The sequence below is a fragment of the Pecten maximus genome, chromosome 5 (assembly GCF_902652985.1).
Source record: "Pecten maximus chromosome 5, xPecMax1.1, whole genome shotgun sequence".
NCBI lineage: Eukaryota > Metazoa > Mollusca > Bivalvia > Pectinida > Pectinidae > Pecten > Pecten maximus.
In genome coordinates, this window is record NC_047019.1 from 14,151,973 (window position 1) to 14,170,799 (window position 18,827).

At 35.8% G+C, this 18,827-nt stretch overlaps 1 protein-coding gene across 1 annotated transcript; it reads left to right on the forward strand.

Moving 5' to 3' along the window:
- The first annotated feature begins 502 nt into the window (after nt 1–502).
- LOC117327243 lies at nt 503–18,819 on the forward strand. Its single transcript, XM_033884142.1, has 10 exons — nt 503–862; nt 1,526–1,982; nt 2,707–2,809; nt 3,518–3,654; nt 4,119–4,240; nt 8,171–8,344; nt 10,785–12,342; nt 12,901–13,082; nt 13,737–14,604; nt 16,831–18,819. Exons 2-10 carry the CDS (start codon nt 1,547–1,549, stop codon nt 16,986–16,988), a joined length of 3,738 nt encoding a protein of 1,245 aa, XP_033740033.1. The 5' UTR covers nt 503–862; nt 1,526–1,546; the 3' UTR covers nt 16,989–18,819.
- The last annotated feature ends 8 nt before the right edge of the window (nt 18,820–18,827 follow it).

The window sequence follows — 18,827 nt, forward strand, 5'->3', positions numbered from 1 at the left end:
CTCCCCCAGGCTTGAAATCTGATGTATTTATTTCTAAGTACCGTAGCTTCGGTTGTATTGGGTGGATTTTTTCGAAGTAGGACTTAAACCAGTTCGTCAGTTTTTAAAATACATATATATGTATTTCGTAACATATATCTTGACGGGCCTGCAAAAATACATGTCTTTGAAGTATTTTTGAAGGCTCGTCAGAAAACAATATATAATCACCAGATCCGTCTTCATTTCATTAACGAACAATACCGATTCAACAAGTCCAACCAGTCCAACCGTAGGGACTGCACTTATTCGATTCGGTTGTCATTGGAAAACGAAAGTAGGATTATCTATAAAACATTATATTTGTTTATATTTCTTTCTTGACACATTTTCCTAACAAAATAGAATCAAACCTGTCCTGTGATCTTTTTCTTGCATTGATATTTTTTGCTTTATTTGATTAAAATATTATATCATATTTCACATTTACTGGGTCGAACACACCCACACATGTACAAGTTCATGTAGAGTTCCAAGAATTCCAGACATGCATAATATTACGCAGTTGTACATGTATTTACCTTAGTGATCGACATGTTTAATTTAACATCACAATGACATTCGTGGAGTATCAGATGTGCATTTCACCTAAGAGTTTGCAAGAAGTACACGTGACTGTTCGTACTGTAGAGCACTTCCTACAAAAAACCGTGGTAATCTAACGGAAAGTGAAAGTAACTGTGTCGACAATAAGTAATTTACTATTCCCTAACTGTCATTGGCTTCCAATGCGTTTAATTAAGTGTTAATGGTGACACTTACACTCCTCTGACTTGTCGGTGTCTTCTCACTTAGCCAACATTCTGAATTTTGAGGTATACAGGTAAGGTATTTTGTTGGCCATTAGTGATACTACAAATGTAAGTGTGAAAGGTAGAACAATAGGAGATACAATGTAATCAAGGTAAGGCTATAGACTGCTTCATAAACTCAAAACTTTAATGAGGATGTCATCGTGATCTATTTCTATTGAGTCATTTCTTATTTATTTCAATTTCAAAAACGTCTTCGCTCCATAAATACTGGTATGCACAGAATAGATTTCATTTTGTTTTCCAAATCCGTCATTTTGTTAAAAAAGTATGTAAACCCATATTTAAGTAATATTGATTAAAGACAATTGTACTGTTCCTAATGTGTCAGTGTCACTATATGGTTCTACTATGTGTTTTCCAGGTGTGCAGTTCTCATTTCATGAAAGATAAATTATTATCCCACCTCCACGTCATGTGTGTTATCCTGTACTTATGTAATATGTCAACCTATCAATAAAAAAACCCATCCATTTCCATGTCCACAATATCCAAAATGTAGCTTAAGTAATAAGACTTTCTGTGTATGATGATGATGATGATGATGATTATTGATGATGATGATGATTGATGATGACTGTGAGGATTATGATGACTATGATGATGATTGTGGTGGTGGTGGTGGTGGTGGTGGTGGTGAGGATGATGATGATGATGATGATTTACAACTGTAGGTATAACAACTAGTGAAGAAGATGGCGATGTTTGAAGGTGGTGGATCTATGGGGAGCAGGACTGAAGTCCAAAGCTGGGACATAATAAGGCATGCCCTTATTGGAGAATTTGACTCCAGTCCCGATGTTTTCAACAGTGTTCTTCAGTATTCACAAGACTACCTCGGTGGAGGAAATGCACCTCTAAATGGGAGTGAATACTTTTCAATACTGGAAAACAACATGTTGCCAGAAGACGTTGTGGATTTTCTTATTGTGTTGATGGACCAGCTAGGTTTGCATACAGACTTTGGAATGGTGTCAGTCGCTGGAGCTCTGAGGCAGCACAAGGAAAAACTTGAGGAGTACAGGAGGGCGGAGATTGAGGATGAACGTAGTAACAGAAACTTTGTAGGGAGAAAAGAGTACATCGATGAAATAAAAAAGACTTTTGAAGAGGATGGTAGAATTCACAAAGGTATGTCTAGCTGGAATATCTGGAGTAGATAAATGGTAAATTATTTTCAGACTTTGGAATGAGAAATACAGCACTTGCTTTCAGATTGTATAAACATTTTTTTCATTGTGGGGACCAGAGGTATTATATAGTTACATTGCCATTCGTAACTACTCGGCCATTTATGTATCTTTAATCTAAAGTCAATAAGGTGATGCCCATGCTACGTCCGAGGTTAGATGTCGGAAGAGAATTGGCCAAGGTGTTTCGAGTATTACATTGCGTACGATCCTTCTCATTCCATTCTGAATCATTATTATAACTCTCCTTTGTTCAATTCTTTTAGAATCTGAGTACAAGTTTTATTCTGTGGTTCAAAGGTATACCAAAATTAGAAACTTTAACACCAGGTATTTTCAGACACATACATAATTAGAAATGTACAGCATACGATCAATGATTAATGATGTGTCTAAAGGGCCATTGTATGTTGTATTTGTTTTATTGTGTGTCAGGAGAGGGTGTATTGTAAGTTGTTGTAAATTGTGTCACGTCCAATTTTCTTTTTCTTGACAGTAAAATATGTTTCAACTTACAAGTTACTTCTTACAAGTGAGCTAATTTCACAAAATTTGCTTCCACGTCACAGGTCAAGGGGTGAAATGCATTAAGTTGTTAAATGTTTGTGCAGTTAGAACTTAATTGATGTTTGTCGATGTTGGAATTTACAGATTTTTATTGACAGGTGTGTGTATCTGTGGAATGGGTGGATTAGGAAAAACAACTCTGGCCAATCACATCTGTAGGCTCATGAAACGTCGATGGAGGGTTGTCATTGTTGAACTGAGGTATAAGTGTACAATACTCATATTCATGCCTGTAATCAAGTAACAACCTAAGTAATGCACTATGGCAGCATACCTGTCTTAGACTAACTGTATCATTAGCTTTAACTATACCTGTGTATACATGTAGTGACCAAGGTATTAACTTTTTATGTATTTAGCGTTGGTGTTTACTTGTATATAAGGACCAATTTGGTGTGTTGATAATGGTGGAGACTTATGTATGCTTATACTGGTGTTTACTGTGTACATAAACACCAATGTTATGCTGATTAATAAATTGTGATTAGTGTTTAACTGTGTACAGGGACCAATGTAATGAACTCACTGTAAAGTTAACCTGTATATAAGGACCAAGGTAAAGAATTTACAATGATGTAAATCTTTATATAAGGACCAATTAAAAATGCAAGGTAATGGATTAAATGTGATGTTAACCTGTATAAAAGGGCCAAGGTAATGAATTTAATGTGATGCTGACCTGTATATAAGGACCAAAGTAATCAATTCACAATAACCTAAAGGACCAATTCAAGATAATGTTAATTATATATAGTTATGAGTATGTATGTTTTAAGGGTCCATAAAATGAAATATATTTTACCTTGATAATCCATTGTTAACATTAATTTGCAATATTGGTATATAAAAACTGATATATCTTTTTGACTATAATATCTTAATTGATCAATATTTAACTGATATTAACAGGGAAGTGGAAAGGTTACAGGATCTACTGAGGGAAATCTTTGTGAAGCTGGAGTGTCCAGGAAGGATTGCTGAAGATGAAGATGAAATTCTAGAACAAATCATGAACTTTCTAAGAGAAAAGGACAGAATAAAGCAAAGTAAGTTGACTTGATAAGTATTTATACTGTGGTTAAATGGTACTTTGTTCTTTAAATATTATACCCAAGGCAGATACCTTAAGTCACGGCATCAGTGATGCAAACAAGAATTTGTACAAAATAGATATAGTGCAACCAAATAGGGAAATACTGAGAAGTGGGGTTGATCTAGGTATCAATGATAATTATACTCATACAGAGATCTAGAGGCATAGTCAAATAGTGGGGACATATTAATTATATTGGTTTCAAAGAGCATCAGGATATGTTCATTTTACTAAGATATTCAGGACACAGAACTGAATTGATTCGTAACAAAATCATAATTCAGGAAACTAAAATATTGAATTGACCAAGACTTGCTTGACCGATCAGATCTTATTATTGCTGTATTGATACTCTGTGAAAGGGGTTTGTGTGATTCTTACATTTTGTGACATGAATATATTTGATTTTTTTTATAGGAAGAATTCTTATGCTGGACAATATTGATGATGTACTCAATAAAGAAGGCATAGCCAGGTTTAAGGAAGGATTTCTGTCAAAATTTGGTGAATTTCTACAGGACTTTGGTGATCATTGCAGAGTATGTACATGTATTTTGATTCTCCTTCAATCAATATAGGAGAGAATATTGTTCTGATTTTACAGTGAGAAACTTGAGCTGAGAAGTAGGTGGGAGTAAGTTACTGGTGGGCTGAATAAGTAACAGGTGGTTGTTTTCATGACCAGGTACATGTACCACTGAATAAACTACAGGTAGTTTTGATAAACATTTATCACCAAATAAGCTACAGGTAATTACTAGGGACCTGTATTGATGATAAGGTTGCCATAGTGATTACTTTTTTCTGTCTGTCCAAAATTTGTACTGCTGGCTGTAACTTTTGTAGTTATTGACCGATTCACATGAAACTTGGTCAAGATGTTAGGTGCACAAAAATACAAGCTCAGCTTAAAAGTCAAGGTCAAAGGTCAAAATCATTGGACTCAAAGGGTAAGGTCAGTTTGCATCTTTTCCCTAATAAACATTTTGCTATGATTGACATGATGAAGCAAAGTTGTTCAGAGTTGAACAAGGAGTATACTGACCAAGCTTGAGGTCATTGTATCAAGGTCAAAGGTAAAGGTCAAATTTTTCACTGATGAACATTTTTTATGACACTTTGAAGTAATGTTCTAAACAAGAAGTCTACTGAGTTAGTTACATGTGGTTTTAGTGAACATTTATCACTAAACAAATCAGTGTAATTAAGCTATAAGGTGGTTGTTTTAGTGAAAAAATAACACTTGATAAGCAACAGGTGGTTGTTTTAGTGAAAAAATAACACTTGATAAGCAACAGGAATAAGCATCATGTGGTTGTTTTCTTAAGAATTTATCAATGAATAAGCTACAGGTGTTTTTTTATTGTCTAGCTTTTCACTTTAAAGTTTTGAGTTTAGAAACTTTAAATCTGTTTCTGTAAAAGTATCCGTCAAACTTTAACCAAACTTGATGTATGGTCAGATCACATAGTGGACATCTCAACGCAGCCTTCATGTATGGAATAGTATCCAGATTTTATGGTCAAATGACTCTGGAAAATTAGGGATGCTGGGGCTTTTGACTTTATGTTAAGCTTCATGTTGAGCTCAGTTTCTCATCAATGATATTTCAACCAAAACCTGCTATATATTTGCATTATTGTATGGACATCTCAACACATCATATAGATTACATGAATTTTAACGTTTTGCTATATTTTGAGTCTTTTTTGAGAAATTGATATAATATTTTCATTGCTTCTTCTTTTTGGTTTACAAGTAAGTTTGTAAGCAAATTGGAATGAATTTATCATATATCAGATGTTTTTTGCCCTGCGTCCATGGTCCGTCCGTCCGTCCGTAAACAATTCTTGTTATCGCTATTTCTCAGAAAGTACTGAAGGGATCTTCCTCAAATTTCATATGTAGATTGCCTTTGGTGCCTAGTTATGCATATTGCATTTTGAGACCAGTTAGAAAACAACATGGCCAGCCAGCAGCCATCTTGGATTTTGACAATTGAAGTTTGTTATCGCTATTTCTCGAAAAGTACTAAAGGGATCTTTCTCAAATTTCATATATAGGTTGCCCTTGGTCCCTAGTTAAACTAAACATTTTGGGAACAGACAGAAAACAACATGTCCGACAGGCAGCCATTTGGATTTTGATATTTGATGTTATTTATTTTTTATTGACTCCCTTGGAAGGTCACATATGACAGGTTTGACTGTATTGTGGTGGAAACAGGTCACACAAACTTGTGGTTGAACACCACATACAACAACCACTTGTGTAATCTCGATTTATTCAACCCTATTTATTGATATATTTGGATTGTTTGCAAAACTTCTCAATGAGACAATTTTAGCACATAATTTGTTTACCCCCGAGTAGTATTTACACTGGAAGGGCCATTATAACATAAGATATTGTTCTGCTGTTATTTTCTATTTTGTGGTGTTAACAGTTTGGTAAAAAGGAATTTTGCGTAAGATCTTTTTGTGTGTTTTGATAGTGATAAAATTAATTTTTATTTATGCAACACCTAAATGCTTTGGTTACAGCCAAATGGATTGTAAGGACATATTACTTTGTACATTTGTATCTAATGTTATTAAAGATCAAGTGTTGTCGCATCAATATATGTATTTGTCCTCTAAGCTATGCACACCTACTGTCATTCAGGACACTAAACTTGTATTTTTTGGCAGCTTTCCCAGCAAAATTATAACACATAGACTTGTGTGCATTAGACAAAATATAGCAATGTGACTTAGTACAAATTAACTTTTGTGAGAATTCATTTAGTATTTCAAACCCAAAGTAACTGATTAACAGCTGTGTAAATGATAGTTACCTTGAGACAATCTAGTAAGGAATGGTTTCATGTTCAGGCTGCCTCTCTTGTTACCTTTGGACCATATGTTTTTTAGTTGCAGATAAATATGTCTCCTGAATTAAGATTATTTAAAAATACAACAGACTATTTCCTGATAATATCTCTCATTATTATTGTAAAAGCTTTACAGAATGTATACTAATTACATTTTTACCCTATAAATATAAATATTCTTTATCACTTTCAAAATTTGTTTGTTGCTTTAAAAATGAGTAAAAATGTTGATATTCATGTCGCACACTAATTATATATATATATAACTCCCTTAAAATAATCATCAATCTCCCTTATTGGTCTCCTGTGTGTATGGCATGTATGCAAAGGTAAATATAAAATCATAACTACACAAGTAAGTAAAAATAGAAACAGACTATAGATACAATTGTAACATGTCGTCAAGCTGAAGCACACAGCATACACATGCTGACCTGATGAGGAGAGGGTAATCTATCCCGCCAAGCACTCCTGTTGCAGCTCGTATCTATGACGCAAGTACGGAATGCCGTCCTTAAATGACCCTAGCTGTTAATAGGACGTTAAACAAAATAAACCAAACCAAACCGAACCGCTGAATTCAGATATTTAAAATATAACATTTTTGTTTTGACATCAATATACAGAAATATACGGTAGTGGCCTTTTATAAAAACCTGTTGTCAAGCATGTACATGCCACTAATTTACCGAGAAGGCGGTAACATTCTCCCGTTATAGTTTGTATCATTTTTAAGTATTTTAGATAACTTTTAAGTCAAGTTCAGTAATAGGTACATGCCACTAATTTACCGAGAAGGCGGTAACATTCTCCCCTTATAGTTTGTATCATTTTTAAGTATTTTAGATAACTTTTAAGTCAAGTTCAGTAATAGGAAACTACAATATTTTAGTTTTCAAAACAAACCAAAGCATAATAAGAAAATGTACAAAGTGAATTTGGTGGGGATTAAGATGAAAAATGATAAGAAATTTTCTTCTGCCCCAGAACCTTGTGACATTGCGCCTCTCGTTATAAACTGTTAAAATACATATTGTTACTCTGCCGATTTTCATCAACAACATGGAAATGAAGATGTGTTGTCTTCAGGTAACTCTGTTATATTAATGTTAGTAGAAGTGCAGATCCGGATCAGATCCCAGCTAGGTTCCTAAAGGATATTGCAACAAAAGTCCAATATGTCGTTTTACTTTCATTTACATCTGTGTTTTGCCAAACAAAGCTTTTACACTTGGATTTTTTTTATATACATGTATTTCCAAAAGCTGGATATAAGGTGTCCAATAAAGCTAGAAAAAGTATTAACACCTGGTGGCAAAATCTTTTTTAAAAGGAGTAAATTTTGAGAGAATGTTTCATTAGTTGGGTGTTTACATCATTTAGTTACAAGTATTTGGTCCAAAGCCAAATCAATTTGTCATGTCATAAAACACATGTCAGTACATAAAGTCAGAATTTGTATGAATGCTTTCATTTAATGGTTTCACATGAGTGATTTTTAAGAGGATTAACACATTTCAGTAATGTAAACCTCTTCACTATGAATATTTTTAACTTTACCTTATCCCTTCAGTACTTTCAATACTTTGATTTTCAGTTACGTCTGTTGTTGACATCCCGTGTCAAACTGTCTAAGTTTGTCAAAGGAAGGTCTGGAAATAGGTCCTTACAGCCAAGGCAGGACAGTGGTATTGGCGTGCTACTGGAGAAAGAGTTATCTCCAATGAAATCAAGTGAGGCAAATGAACTCTTCAGGAAATGCGTTGGCACAGTAAGTTAAATTCTTATTTAAAATCTGGTTATATATGAAGTAAATTAAACCTGATTTTGTTTTACAGGCCTTTATTTCTTTCTGTCATTATGAACAGAGCAAAAATCCCTGAAATTCCCTTTTTGCTAAAGGTTTTATTTCATTTACGGAATTTAAGACCTGTAGATAACTAATTTTGTTCAGAGTTTATTTGAGTCAAATTTAGCTATCATGCTCCGTCCGTCGTCGTGCCCTATGCGCCAATGCACCGTACGCAAGACGTTTTATTTGAAAACGCTACTCCTTAACCCAAAGGCGGATTACTACCAAATTTTTTAAACATCATTGGGATGGGCATACTATTTCCGTATTTCCCATACTTTGCTGAAATTTTGCTTTAAAATCCTATTCCTCCTTAACCCTTTGTTGCATTACATCCAAATTTGTTGTGAAACATCATTGGGGAGGGCAAACATACATTATATAAATGAGGCTGCTGTGATCCAAAGGGCGTGAGTGGTGGGGGCCCCAAATGAGAAAAACTTGTAACTTATTCCTTTAAAACCCTACTCCTCCTAAACCTTTCAGTGGGTAACAACCAAATTTGATGTGAAACATCATAAGGGGATAGCAATCACAATTTGTATAAATGAGGCTGGTTTGACCCCTTGGGACAGAGGGGAGACGTCCCAAAATTGGAACTAGGCCAAAATTTTGCTTCAAATTGCTACTCTTCTTGATGCCTTAATTGATTACAACCAATTTGGTTTGAAACATAATAAGGGGACGGCAATTTTAATTTATAAAAATGAGACAGGTCCGACCCCTTGGGAAATAAGGGTGGGGTGCCCAAAAAGAACATTTAGGTTAAATATTGCTTTAAAACACTACTCCTCCTTAATACATTAATTGATTTCATCCAAATTTGGTGTGAAACATCATTGGGGAAGGGCAATCCTAAAAGATATAAATGTGGCTTGTCCAATGTATGGGGACAGAGGGACATGGCCCAAAAATGGGAAATTGGCTGAAATTTTGCTTTGAGAAGCTGTTCTTCCTTTAAGCCAAAATGGATTAAACTAAATTTGATCTGAAGCATAACTAGCTACATAGAGAAATTTATGGTAATGATGCTTGATTGAAGGATGGGTCCCTGCTGTAAGTGTTTGTCAGTTGACCGTTAAGGCCTATGGGCCTCTTGTATGTAAATGAGGCTATTGTGATCCCTGGAGATAGAAGGGCGAGGCCCGAAAAGAGGAATTTAGCCAAAATTTTGCTCTTAAACGCTACTCCTGAATGGATTACAACCAAATTGTGTTTGAAACATCATAAGGGGACAGCAATCATAATTTCTATTAATGAGGCTTGTTGGGCCCCTGAGGACAGAGGGGTGAGGCCCCCAAAGGGAAATTTAGCCAAAATTTTGCTTTAAAATGCTACTCCTTCTTAATGTTTGACTTGATCATTGGGGAAGGGCAATCCTAATTGATATAAATGAGGCTTGTCCGACCCATTGGGACAGAGGGACATGGCCCAAAAATGTGAACATGGCTGGAATTTCGTTATAAGATGCTGCTTCTCCTTTATCCAAAGCAGATCAAAACCAAATTTGCTCTGAAACATAACTGGCTGCATATAGACAATTTATGGTAATGATACCTGATTGAGGGGTGTGTCCCTGCTGTAAGTATTTGTCAGATGACCGTGAAGGCCCAGGGGCCTCTTGTTGTTTCATTTTCATGGGAAGTTGGTAAGAATGTGGTCAGGGCTAACTTTTCTCCATGACATGTTATCAGATAATATGTCAGGGTCAAGGCCTTGCTATGGGGTCAAAAGTAGGTCAAAAATAAAAATCTCAAATTGAGTAATTTCTTCATTGCATATGAAAGAATATGAAACAGAATGATCATCAGATAAAAAATGACAGGTATTGTTCTTGCAAGAAAAATGGCTAAATTCAAAAATCATCCAAATTTGCACATTAATGGTTTCTGCTTCTTTATACGCATAAAGGCTTGATTTGGCACATCAAGAGATCATTTCATGGTGGAAATCCCAAATCCCAAATTTACTATAGTTTATGTAGGAAAATCACATTTTAATGAAAATGATTCAAAATTGGTCAGAATTATGAGTTGGGGCGTAACTTTACTATTATTTATACAGGAACTGTTTAGAAATACATTATGAATATATCAAGATAGCTACATATTAAAGACTCAGGTGACCGTTAAGGCCCACAAACGAAGGGCCAGTCTCTACGTTGATCTTATCAACTTTGGTCTTTTAAGTCACTCAGTAGTTAAGAAACAATATCTAAATAAGTTACAGTCCAACAATGTTTGATTTTGCCTAAAATTACCAGAAATTTACTCTACTTGTTTCCATAGAAATCCAAGTTATCTTCAAAGCGTACCTCATATCTGATATCAAATGATCTTTTTCGTTTGATATATTGCAGAAAAAAATTGAAAGCTCACAGATTGAGAAGATAGTGAAGCTGTGCGGATTTAGCCCTTTGGCCATCACCACTTTGTGTAGCTCAATACGCTACGGTCTTCTCAATCCTTACACACTCATAGAAAACCTAAAAACGAAGTCACGAGTTGGGTCCATTGATGGGACTTCTGCTGTAACCAAGTGCCTAGAAAAGACTTTTGATTCATTGGGTGATAAAGAAAAACGGTATTTGGTACGGTTATCTGTGTTTCATACCGCTTCTTTTGACCTCGAAGCAGCCGCAGCTGTTCTTGGGGAGAAAAGTCTGCTTGGAGAACAAACATCACTCAAACTGTTCAATCTGAGGTCTCGTCATTTTCTAGAGAACATTGAGGCTTCTTCTTCAGATGATACTAGTAGGTTTGAAACCAGATATTCCCTTCATCCACTTGTCTTTCATCTCTTAAAGAGTAAAGAACAATCTGGCCTTTATCTTCAAGACATGAAGATAGCAAAGTATAAGTTTGTACAACACTTTCGGAAGGTCATTTGCAAGATCGCAGAGGAGATGGAAAAAAACTGTTTGAAAGGTCAAGGGAAATTAGGTATTGATCGTGTTCACGTATTAAATTTCTATGAGATTCTGGCAGGACCAGATGCTTCAGACACAACTGACAACCTAGAGACTATATTGGAGAGCAGAAGAATTTCTGAAATAGCAGATGAACTTTTGTATGATGATACGAGATGGGGCCTTGTGAACAACTTCCTAGCAAAGACAAAGGAGAAGGCGGAGAATCAGCTGGAATACATCTTTTGGCTGATATATAAGGCTACTATGGTGATGGACATGGATAGAAACCAAGAAGCTAAAGCCATACTGGAAAATATTGATATCTTACTTCACCAAGTGAAAGGGCAAGAGCTGCCAATGGCTGCTGTAATTGGCAGTTTTTTCTATGCAAAAGGGAGGTTATTTCTCAGAGAATACCAATGTGAAGAATGCATAAAAAATCTGAAACTGGCAGCAAATTTGTTCAGAATCCGAGGAGTGAAGAAAAACTATCAAGTATATTTGGCTAAAATTTTCAATGCCCTAGGTGGGGCATACTTCCGACAAAGTGAAGAATATCTAGAGAAGGCTCGTCATTACCACAACAGTGCATTAGGGACGATCACCAAGTGCTCCAGAAAATGGTTCAATGTTGAGGTCCCTGTGTACGTGCAAAATTTGGCAACATGTCTGTTTAAAGAAGGAGAAGCTCTTACAAAAGCTGGAAAAGTGGATGAAGCAAAAGCAAAGTACCTTGAATCAATCCAGTACTACGATAATGGTAGTCGGCTGAACATACAAATGAATCTCCACAAACAGGACGGTCAGGCACAGATCCTTCAGAATAGAGGGGAAGCATATGCTGCCCTTGGCATTTTTGAGAAGGCAGAAAAGGACGTGGAAGATGCAATGATGTTAAGACGAAAATTAATGAGTCCTCCACACCTACAGCTCACAGTGGTCACCTTCAAGATGGCCAAAGTCCAATATCAGAAGAGCGTCTGGTTATACCATAGGAAAAATCAGGGTAATGCTACTGCTTATTGCTTGACCTAAGAACAAATTTCACATGATATATTCATGAGGGAATTATAATTAGTTTTGAAAATATTTTTGAGCAACATGTTTAACCAAAAACTAGAAGTGTACTTAACATGCATTCAGAATTTGACAAGGCGGAGGTTTATGAAGAATCACATGTAAACAAATATGATTTGATACTTATTTCTTTAATTCAAAGCTGTCATAGGTGTTTAAATTGATTTTGATATATATGCTTTTATCTACAATGTATATATTTGAGTGCACCGTGTCTGAAAGACCATTGACTTATGCTGGAGATGAACATCTGTTGTCCATCCATAGACTTTGCCTTTCAATCTGATTTTAAGTGACCTTTAGTGATTTTGACTCCATGTTGTATAAACATAGAGATATTTCTAACATTAAAGTTCTCATTGTTTTGAAATATAAATGTGAACTATGCAGGCAATAAGGCCTAGTGTATTGTTAGGCGAATACATTGCAAAATCAATTGTCTTCTAGAAATTTAATGTATTATATACTTTTCTATATTTCTCTCTAGTGCCTGCAATAAACATCATGTTTAAGGCAAAAACCAGATGCGATGAGATCGTGGACTTCATTACTTGGGGAGGACTACCAATCACTCACAGACTTTACTCGGAGGTCAAGGACCTAATCTTCAAAGTTCATGTCACTCTAAAGGAGTGGAAACCCCTCAATAAACTTCTCAACAAAATTCAGGTTTGTGCTTGGAAATTTTAAGTTTCTACAATTTTAAGGTTAAAAGCAACTGATATTATGTTAACCTAGCTGGGATACATCTTTGTCGAAAAGTATTAACGCTAAGGAACTATTTGGAAATGCATTAAGATATTATTTTTAAGGTTTTTATTGCTCTTACAATCAAAGAAGAATATTCATAAAATATGCGTTTGTTTATATTTAGAAGTTTGAAATGATGCTTATGTATGGTAGCAATTTGAATGCGAGTTTATAACAACCAAAATTGTTTTTGAATATTAAGTGGATTTTAGGAGTGATCTTGTTGCAAGCCGACATTGTTCAATTCGGTTTTGAAACACAGTTACGTTTTGTATTGTACTAAACTCAAACAATGAGATGTTGAACATTTTCACGAAACGTAGAGTGCAACTTGTGTGCGATGGTCAGAACTATCGTTCTGAAAATCAAAGATAGTTGCTATAGAAAAAACAAAATAGTTGAATTTACAGTACCGTCTGCAGAATCTTTAGTGCTGAATTGTCCTAAAATAGTGCCACTATCCCGTCGCTGATTATGCAAACCAAACTCATATCTGGCAAGTTATAGGTAAATGACTAAGTGACTGCTAAGGAACCTTGCTGTTTCATGAAATTATGTACTGGTCTCTTACAGAAATTTGAGTATGGAGTTTACCAGAAAGACATTGACAGACGGCGGAGCATGAAAGAGACAACAAAAGCTCGTTTAACACAAAGTGAGTTGTATGCTGTGCTTAACTCGAGAGGAACAACCATCATGCCATCTAATAATGACTCAGATGATTCTGACATAGATTTGCCTGAATTGTCTGAATCGTCTTCCTCCTCCTCGGACGATGAGAGTGATGGTTTCAATACAATCAAGCATCAGAAGCAGTACATGGCAGTCAAGGATAGAATCCCGCCCAATTTGTTTGATGAAAAGCAAGCTGCTGTTGATTTCACCAGTATCTTGGATGGGTCTTTCTTCAAAAATAAACAGGACAAGGAAGAAGACGATGCACCATTGCCAATCACAGATATGTCTATTGACATTCCAGAACTGGACCTCTCCACTAAGATGGAAGTAGATGAAGATGATGACAATGAAGATGTTTCAGTCCCAATATCAAACAAATCCACTTGTTATGAAGATTTGGTCCATGATCAGCAGCAGAATGAGGAAATCGAAGGAGATATGGACAGAAAAGCACACAATCCATCAATTACGCGACAGTCGAGTTCGTTGGATATGGACGTATTCGGTAGATCAGAACTAGTGTCACAGAAAAGTATTGAGATGCCAGAAGCTATGAAAAATTTGCAAGACAGTGTGCTTGACAGAGGAGCGGAGAGGCGTCAAGCGTGGCAAGGATCTAGTTTGGAGTCTGCGTCACTAGAATACAGTATGGACAAGGACGGAGTCATCTCTGCCACAGAACAACTGAGGAAGGTTGAATTGAGCGTAAAAAAGAGAGACAATCTGCTGAAAATGGGTAGAGCAGACACTATTTCCGAGGATGGTAATATCTTTTTTATTTGAAATTTTCACTTGATGGTTCTGTTTATTGCAAGTCAAAGTATGTTCATCTGCCTCTGCGTCAAAATTTTGCATATCACATCAGTCAACATTTCATGGTTAGTCCAGTTTCTATCAGGTGCTTTTAAAAGATGAAATCACAAGGGGAAAAAGGCTTTTTACCAGTGTATCTCCATGAGGTGTCCCGGATATTACTTCATGAAGCGTAAGGGGTCAATTCCTTGAGAAATTTTCTTTTCCATTACAGTTAAACTAGCGTAAATATATATTAGTGGGAGGAGCACATACTGTATAAAACAGGCAAAGTTATCAATTATTTTGCCTTAATTAACCCCAAAAATTCTCGGATGGTATTTTTAGCCCACCATCATCAGATGGTGGGCTATTCAAATCGCCCTGCGTCCGTGGTCCGTCCGTCTGTCCGTCCGTCCGTAAACAATTCTTGTTATCGCTATTTCTCGGAAAGTACTGAAGGGATCTTCCTCAAAGTTCATATGTAGGTTCCCCTTGGTACCTAGTTATGCATATTGCATTTTGAGACCAATCGGAAAACAACATGGCCGACAGGCAGCCATCTTGGATTTTGACAATTGAAGTTTGTTATCGCTAATTCTCAGAAATAACTGAAGGGATCTTTCCCAAATTTCATATGTAGGTTCCTCTTGGTGCCTAGTTATGCATATTGCATTTTGAGACCAATCGGAAAACAACATGGCCGACAGGCAGCCATCTTGGATTTTGACAATTGAAGTTTGTTATCGCTATTTCTCAGAAAGAAATGAAGGGATCTTTCTCAAATTTCATACACAGGTTCCCCTCGGTGCCTAGTTATGCATATTGCATTTTGAGACTAATCGGAAAACAACATGGCCGACAGGCAGCCATCTTGGATTTTGACAATTGAAATTTGTTATTGCTATTTCTAAGAAACTAATGAAGGGATCTTACTGAAATTTCATATGTAGGTTTCCCGTGGTGATTAGTTATACATATTGCATTTTGAGACCAATCAGAAAACAACATGGCCGACAGGCAGCCATCTTGGATTTTGACAATTGAAGTTTGTTATCGCTATTTCTGAGAAAGTACTGAAGGGATCTTTCCCAAATTTCATATGTAGGTTCCCCTCAGTGCTTAGTTATGCATATTGCATTTTGAGACTGATCGGATAACAACATGGCTGACAGGCAGCCATCTTGGATTTCGACAATTGAAATTTGTTATCGCTATTTCTAAGAAACTAATGAAGGGATATTCCTGAAATTTCATATGTAGGTTCCCCCTGGTGCCTAGTTATGCATATTGCATTTTGAGACTAATCAGAAAACAACATGGCTGACAGGCAGCCATCTTGGATTTTGACAATTGAAGTTTGTTATCGCTATTCCTCAGAAAGTACTGAAGGGATCTTTCTCCAATTTCATATTTAGGTTCCCCTTGATGCTTAGTTATGCATATTGCATTTTGAGACTAATCGGAAAACAACATGGCCGACAGGCAGCCATCTTGGATTTCGACAATTGAAGTTTGTTCTCGCTATTTCTCAGAAAGCACTGAAGGGATCTTTCTCAAATTTCATAACTAGGGTTCCTCTTGGTGCCTATTTATGCATATTGCATTTTGAGACCAATCGGAAAACAACATGGCCGACAGGCAGCCATCTTGGATTTTGACAATTGAAGTTTGTTATCGCTATTTCTCAGAAAGAAATGAAGGGATCTTTCTCAAATTTCATACACAGGTTCCCCTCGGTGCCTAGTTATGCATATTGCATTTTGAGACTAATCAGAAAACAACATGGCTGACAGGCAGCCATCTTGGATTTTGATAATTGAAGTTTGTTATCGCTATTTCTGAGAAAGTACTGAAGAGATCTTTCTCAAATTTCATATGTAGGTTCCCCTCAGTGCCTAGTTTTGCATATTGGGACCAATCCAAAAACAACATGGTCGACAGACAGCCATTATCGCTAAATCTTAAATTTTATATATAGGTTCCCCTTGTTTGGAAAGTACTAGCTATAGAGGGCTGTTTCTGAATTTACACAGATTAGTAAGACTTAGAGGAAGGGAAAAGTAGAGAAAAGATCAATCTGACATGGAACCTATGAAGATCATTCAATGGTGGGCGCCAAGATCCCTCTGGTTGATACTGTGGTGATTTAATTAATTACCTTGATAACAACGATTTCTTCTTTGGTTTATTATAGATTCGGATACGGAGTCTAATGTACATGTAGAACAAGTGCCGGAGATGGACCAAGCGAAGGAAAGACGAAGAAGGAAGGCAAGAATCACACGTCAGACTAGTGTTTCGGACGATACGTCAGGGCCTAATTTAAAACGAATGCACAAAGATGAAACATAGAAGTTATTGGGAAGCTTGTAAGACCAGACCCTTCTTATTTGATTTATACACCAATTAGAGGTCTAGAAGTGATGTTATGTGACGTACGATTTCAAAATGACATGCTTATACATGGTAATAATGAGTTGGCAGAACTTAGTAATCAACGTCTCTTTAATTACGATTATGATAGTGAAAACAAATCAATTTTAGGGTATTTTTCAAATTTATTCAACTTGAGATTAATTTCTCTGAAAACTGGACATAAAAATAATGTATTATTTTTTCATGTGAATATAAGTACATGCAGTAGGTCAAACTAATGACATAACAATGACAATAGAAAATATCAACACAACATACTTCTTGTATATCAACAAGAAAAAGATATTTAGGCCAGGTATTCTAAAAGTACAAGCGTCTTCTGTTACCGACGACACCCTCTAAACATATATACGTCAATCTCGGTTATGTCACATATTTAGAATCAGAACAGGAGTGATGACAAAGTAGCCATTCCATATGTCAACCAACATCAAACATTTCTCACTTTATTATGCAGAAAATTTCCAAATGAGAATAATTTTGAGAATAACAATTTCAATGTTATGTGTTCCGCTCAGGTGTCGTGAAAGTTCTATACAAAATTTCATAGCAAAGTATTATTGGATTTAAGGTGGAAATCTGTTTATGGAACTTTCCTGTGGAAACTTTAAAGTAAAGGAATTCCCTTCAGAATATTAATGAAATACATGTAGTTGCCAGACTCCTCCATGATATCTGAGATTTGTTTATTTCAAAGCTGGGAAATTACCAGTTTTTATTGACAATGATCACAGTGGATAATCTTAGACTCGAAAGTATGAAAAACAAGTGCAAAACTCAAAAACTTAGATTTAAAATTTTAATATGAAAATAATAGTGTTCAGTGTCTGTTATATTTTTACCTCACCTGAAAATCACCATCTTTGATATTACACATTCATAAACAATTTAGATAGAACATTCACCAAAGGGTTAATCTGTTTGGGATAAAGAGCTCTGACATTAATCATTTGGGATAGTAATGTTATATAATATCCATTATCGAAAAAAAGATGTTCTAACAAAATCATTTTACTGAACTTATTATAGCTTTTTTGCTTATTAAACATATGCATTTTTTGTTTGATATATATATATATATCTAGAGTCTATATATATCCTCTCCTGCAAAAAAATGCAAAATGCAGTATGTTGGAGAAACCAGCACAAAGCTCAACATCAGAATCAACAATCACCGTTGCTCCATCAAGCAAAACAGACCAGACTTTCCTGTGGCTAGGCATTTCAATTTACCTTGTCATAGTTGGAAGGATATGCAGGTGGTCGCCATTGATCACTGTCCCACCTGGAATGAAAAGAAACGTTGTTCCAGAGAAAGATACTGGATTGACAATCTCCAAACCTGCTACCATCGGGGTATGAACGAACGTTGAAGGACCGCTTCTGAGTGTATTCTCCATGTGACCATTATATTTGACAATTCATGTAGTTAATTATTCAGTTTGTTAAAATTTTCATAATTGCTGTAATTGTTTGTGCATCAATTCATTGTTGCTCTTTGAGACTCACATTTAGTCGCCTCCCGCCATCAACAGCATTTGGTCCGATTTGGCCCCAACCGTCTGTTTCCCGTAGCGTCCTGAAGGGACACTTCGGCATTCTTATTTCTTATATTCTCAGTCTTGATAGGTCTAAATATTCGTAGTAGTTTTTTCACACCACTCTCTATAATTCTAATTATCTAAAAGATATTTTTCAAAGTTTTTCAGACTTTGTACACGATATTTAATCAATCACTGAGACGATAATGCAACA

What these genes read in the sequence shown, in the direction of transcription:
- LOC117327243 (XM_033884142.1), top strand. Translation starts at nt 1,547, where the DNA reads ATGGCGATGTTTGAAGGTGGTGGATCTATGGGGAGCAGGACTGAAGTC. An exon ending in GGATGGTAGAATTCACAAAG is followed by an intron (nt 1,983 to 2,706) that starts GTATGTCTAGCT and finishes TTTTATTGACAG; the next exon opens with GTGTGTGTATCTGTGGAATG. An exon ending in GTTGTCATTGTTGAACTGAG is followed by an intron (nt 2,810 to 3,517) that starts GTATAAGTGTAC and finishes TGATATTAACAG; the next exon opens with GGAAGTGGAAAGGTTACAGG.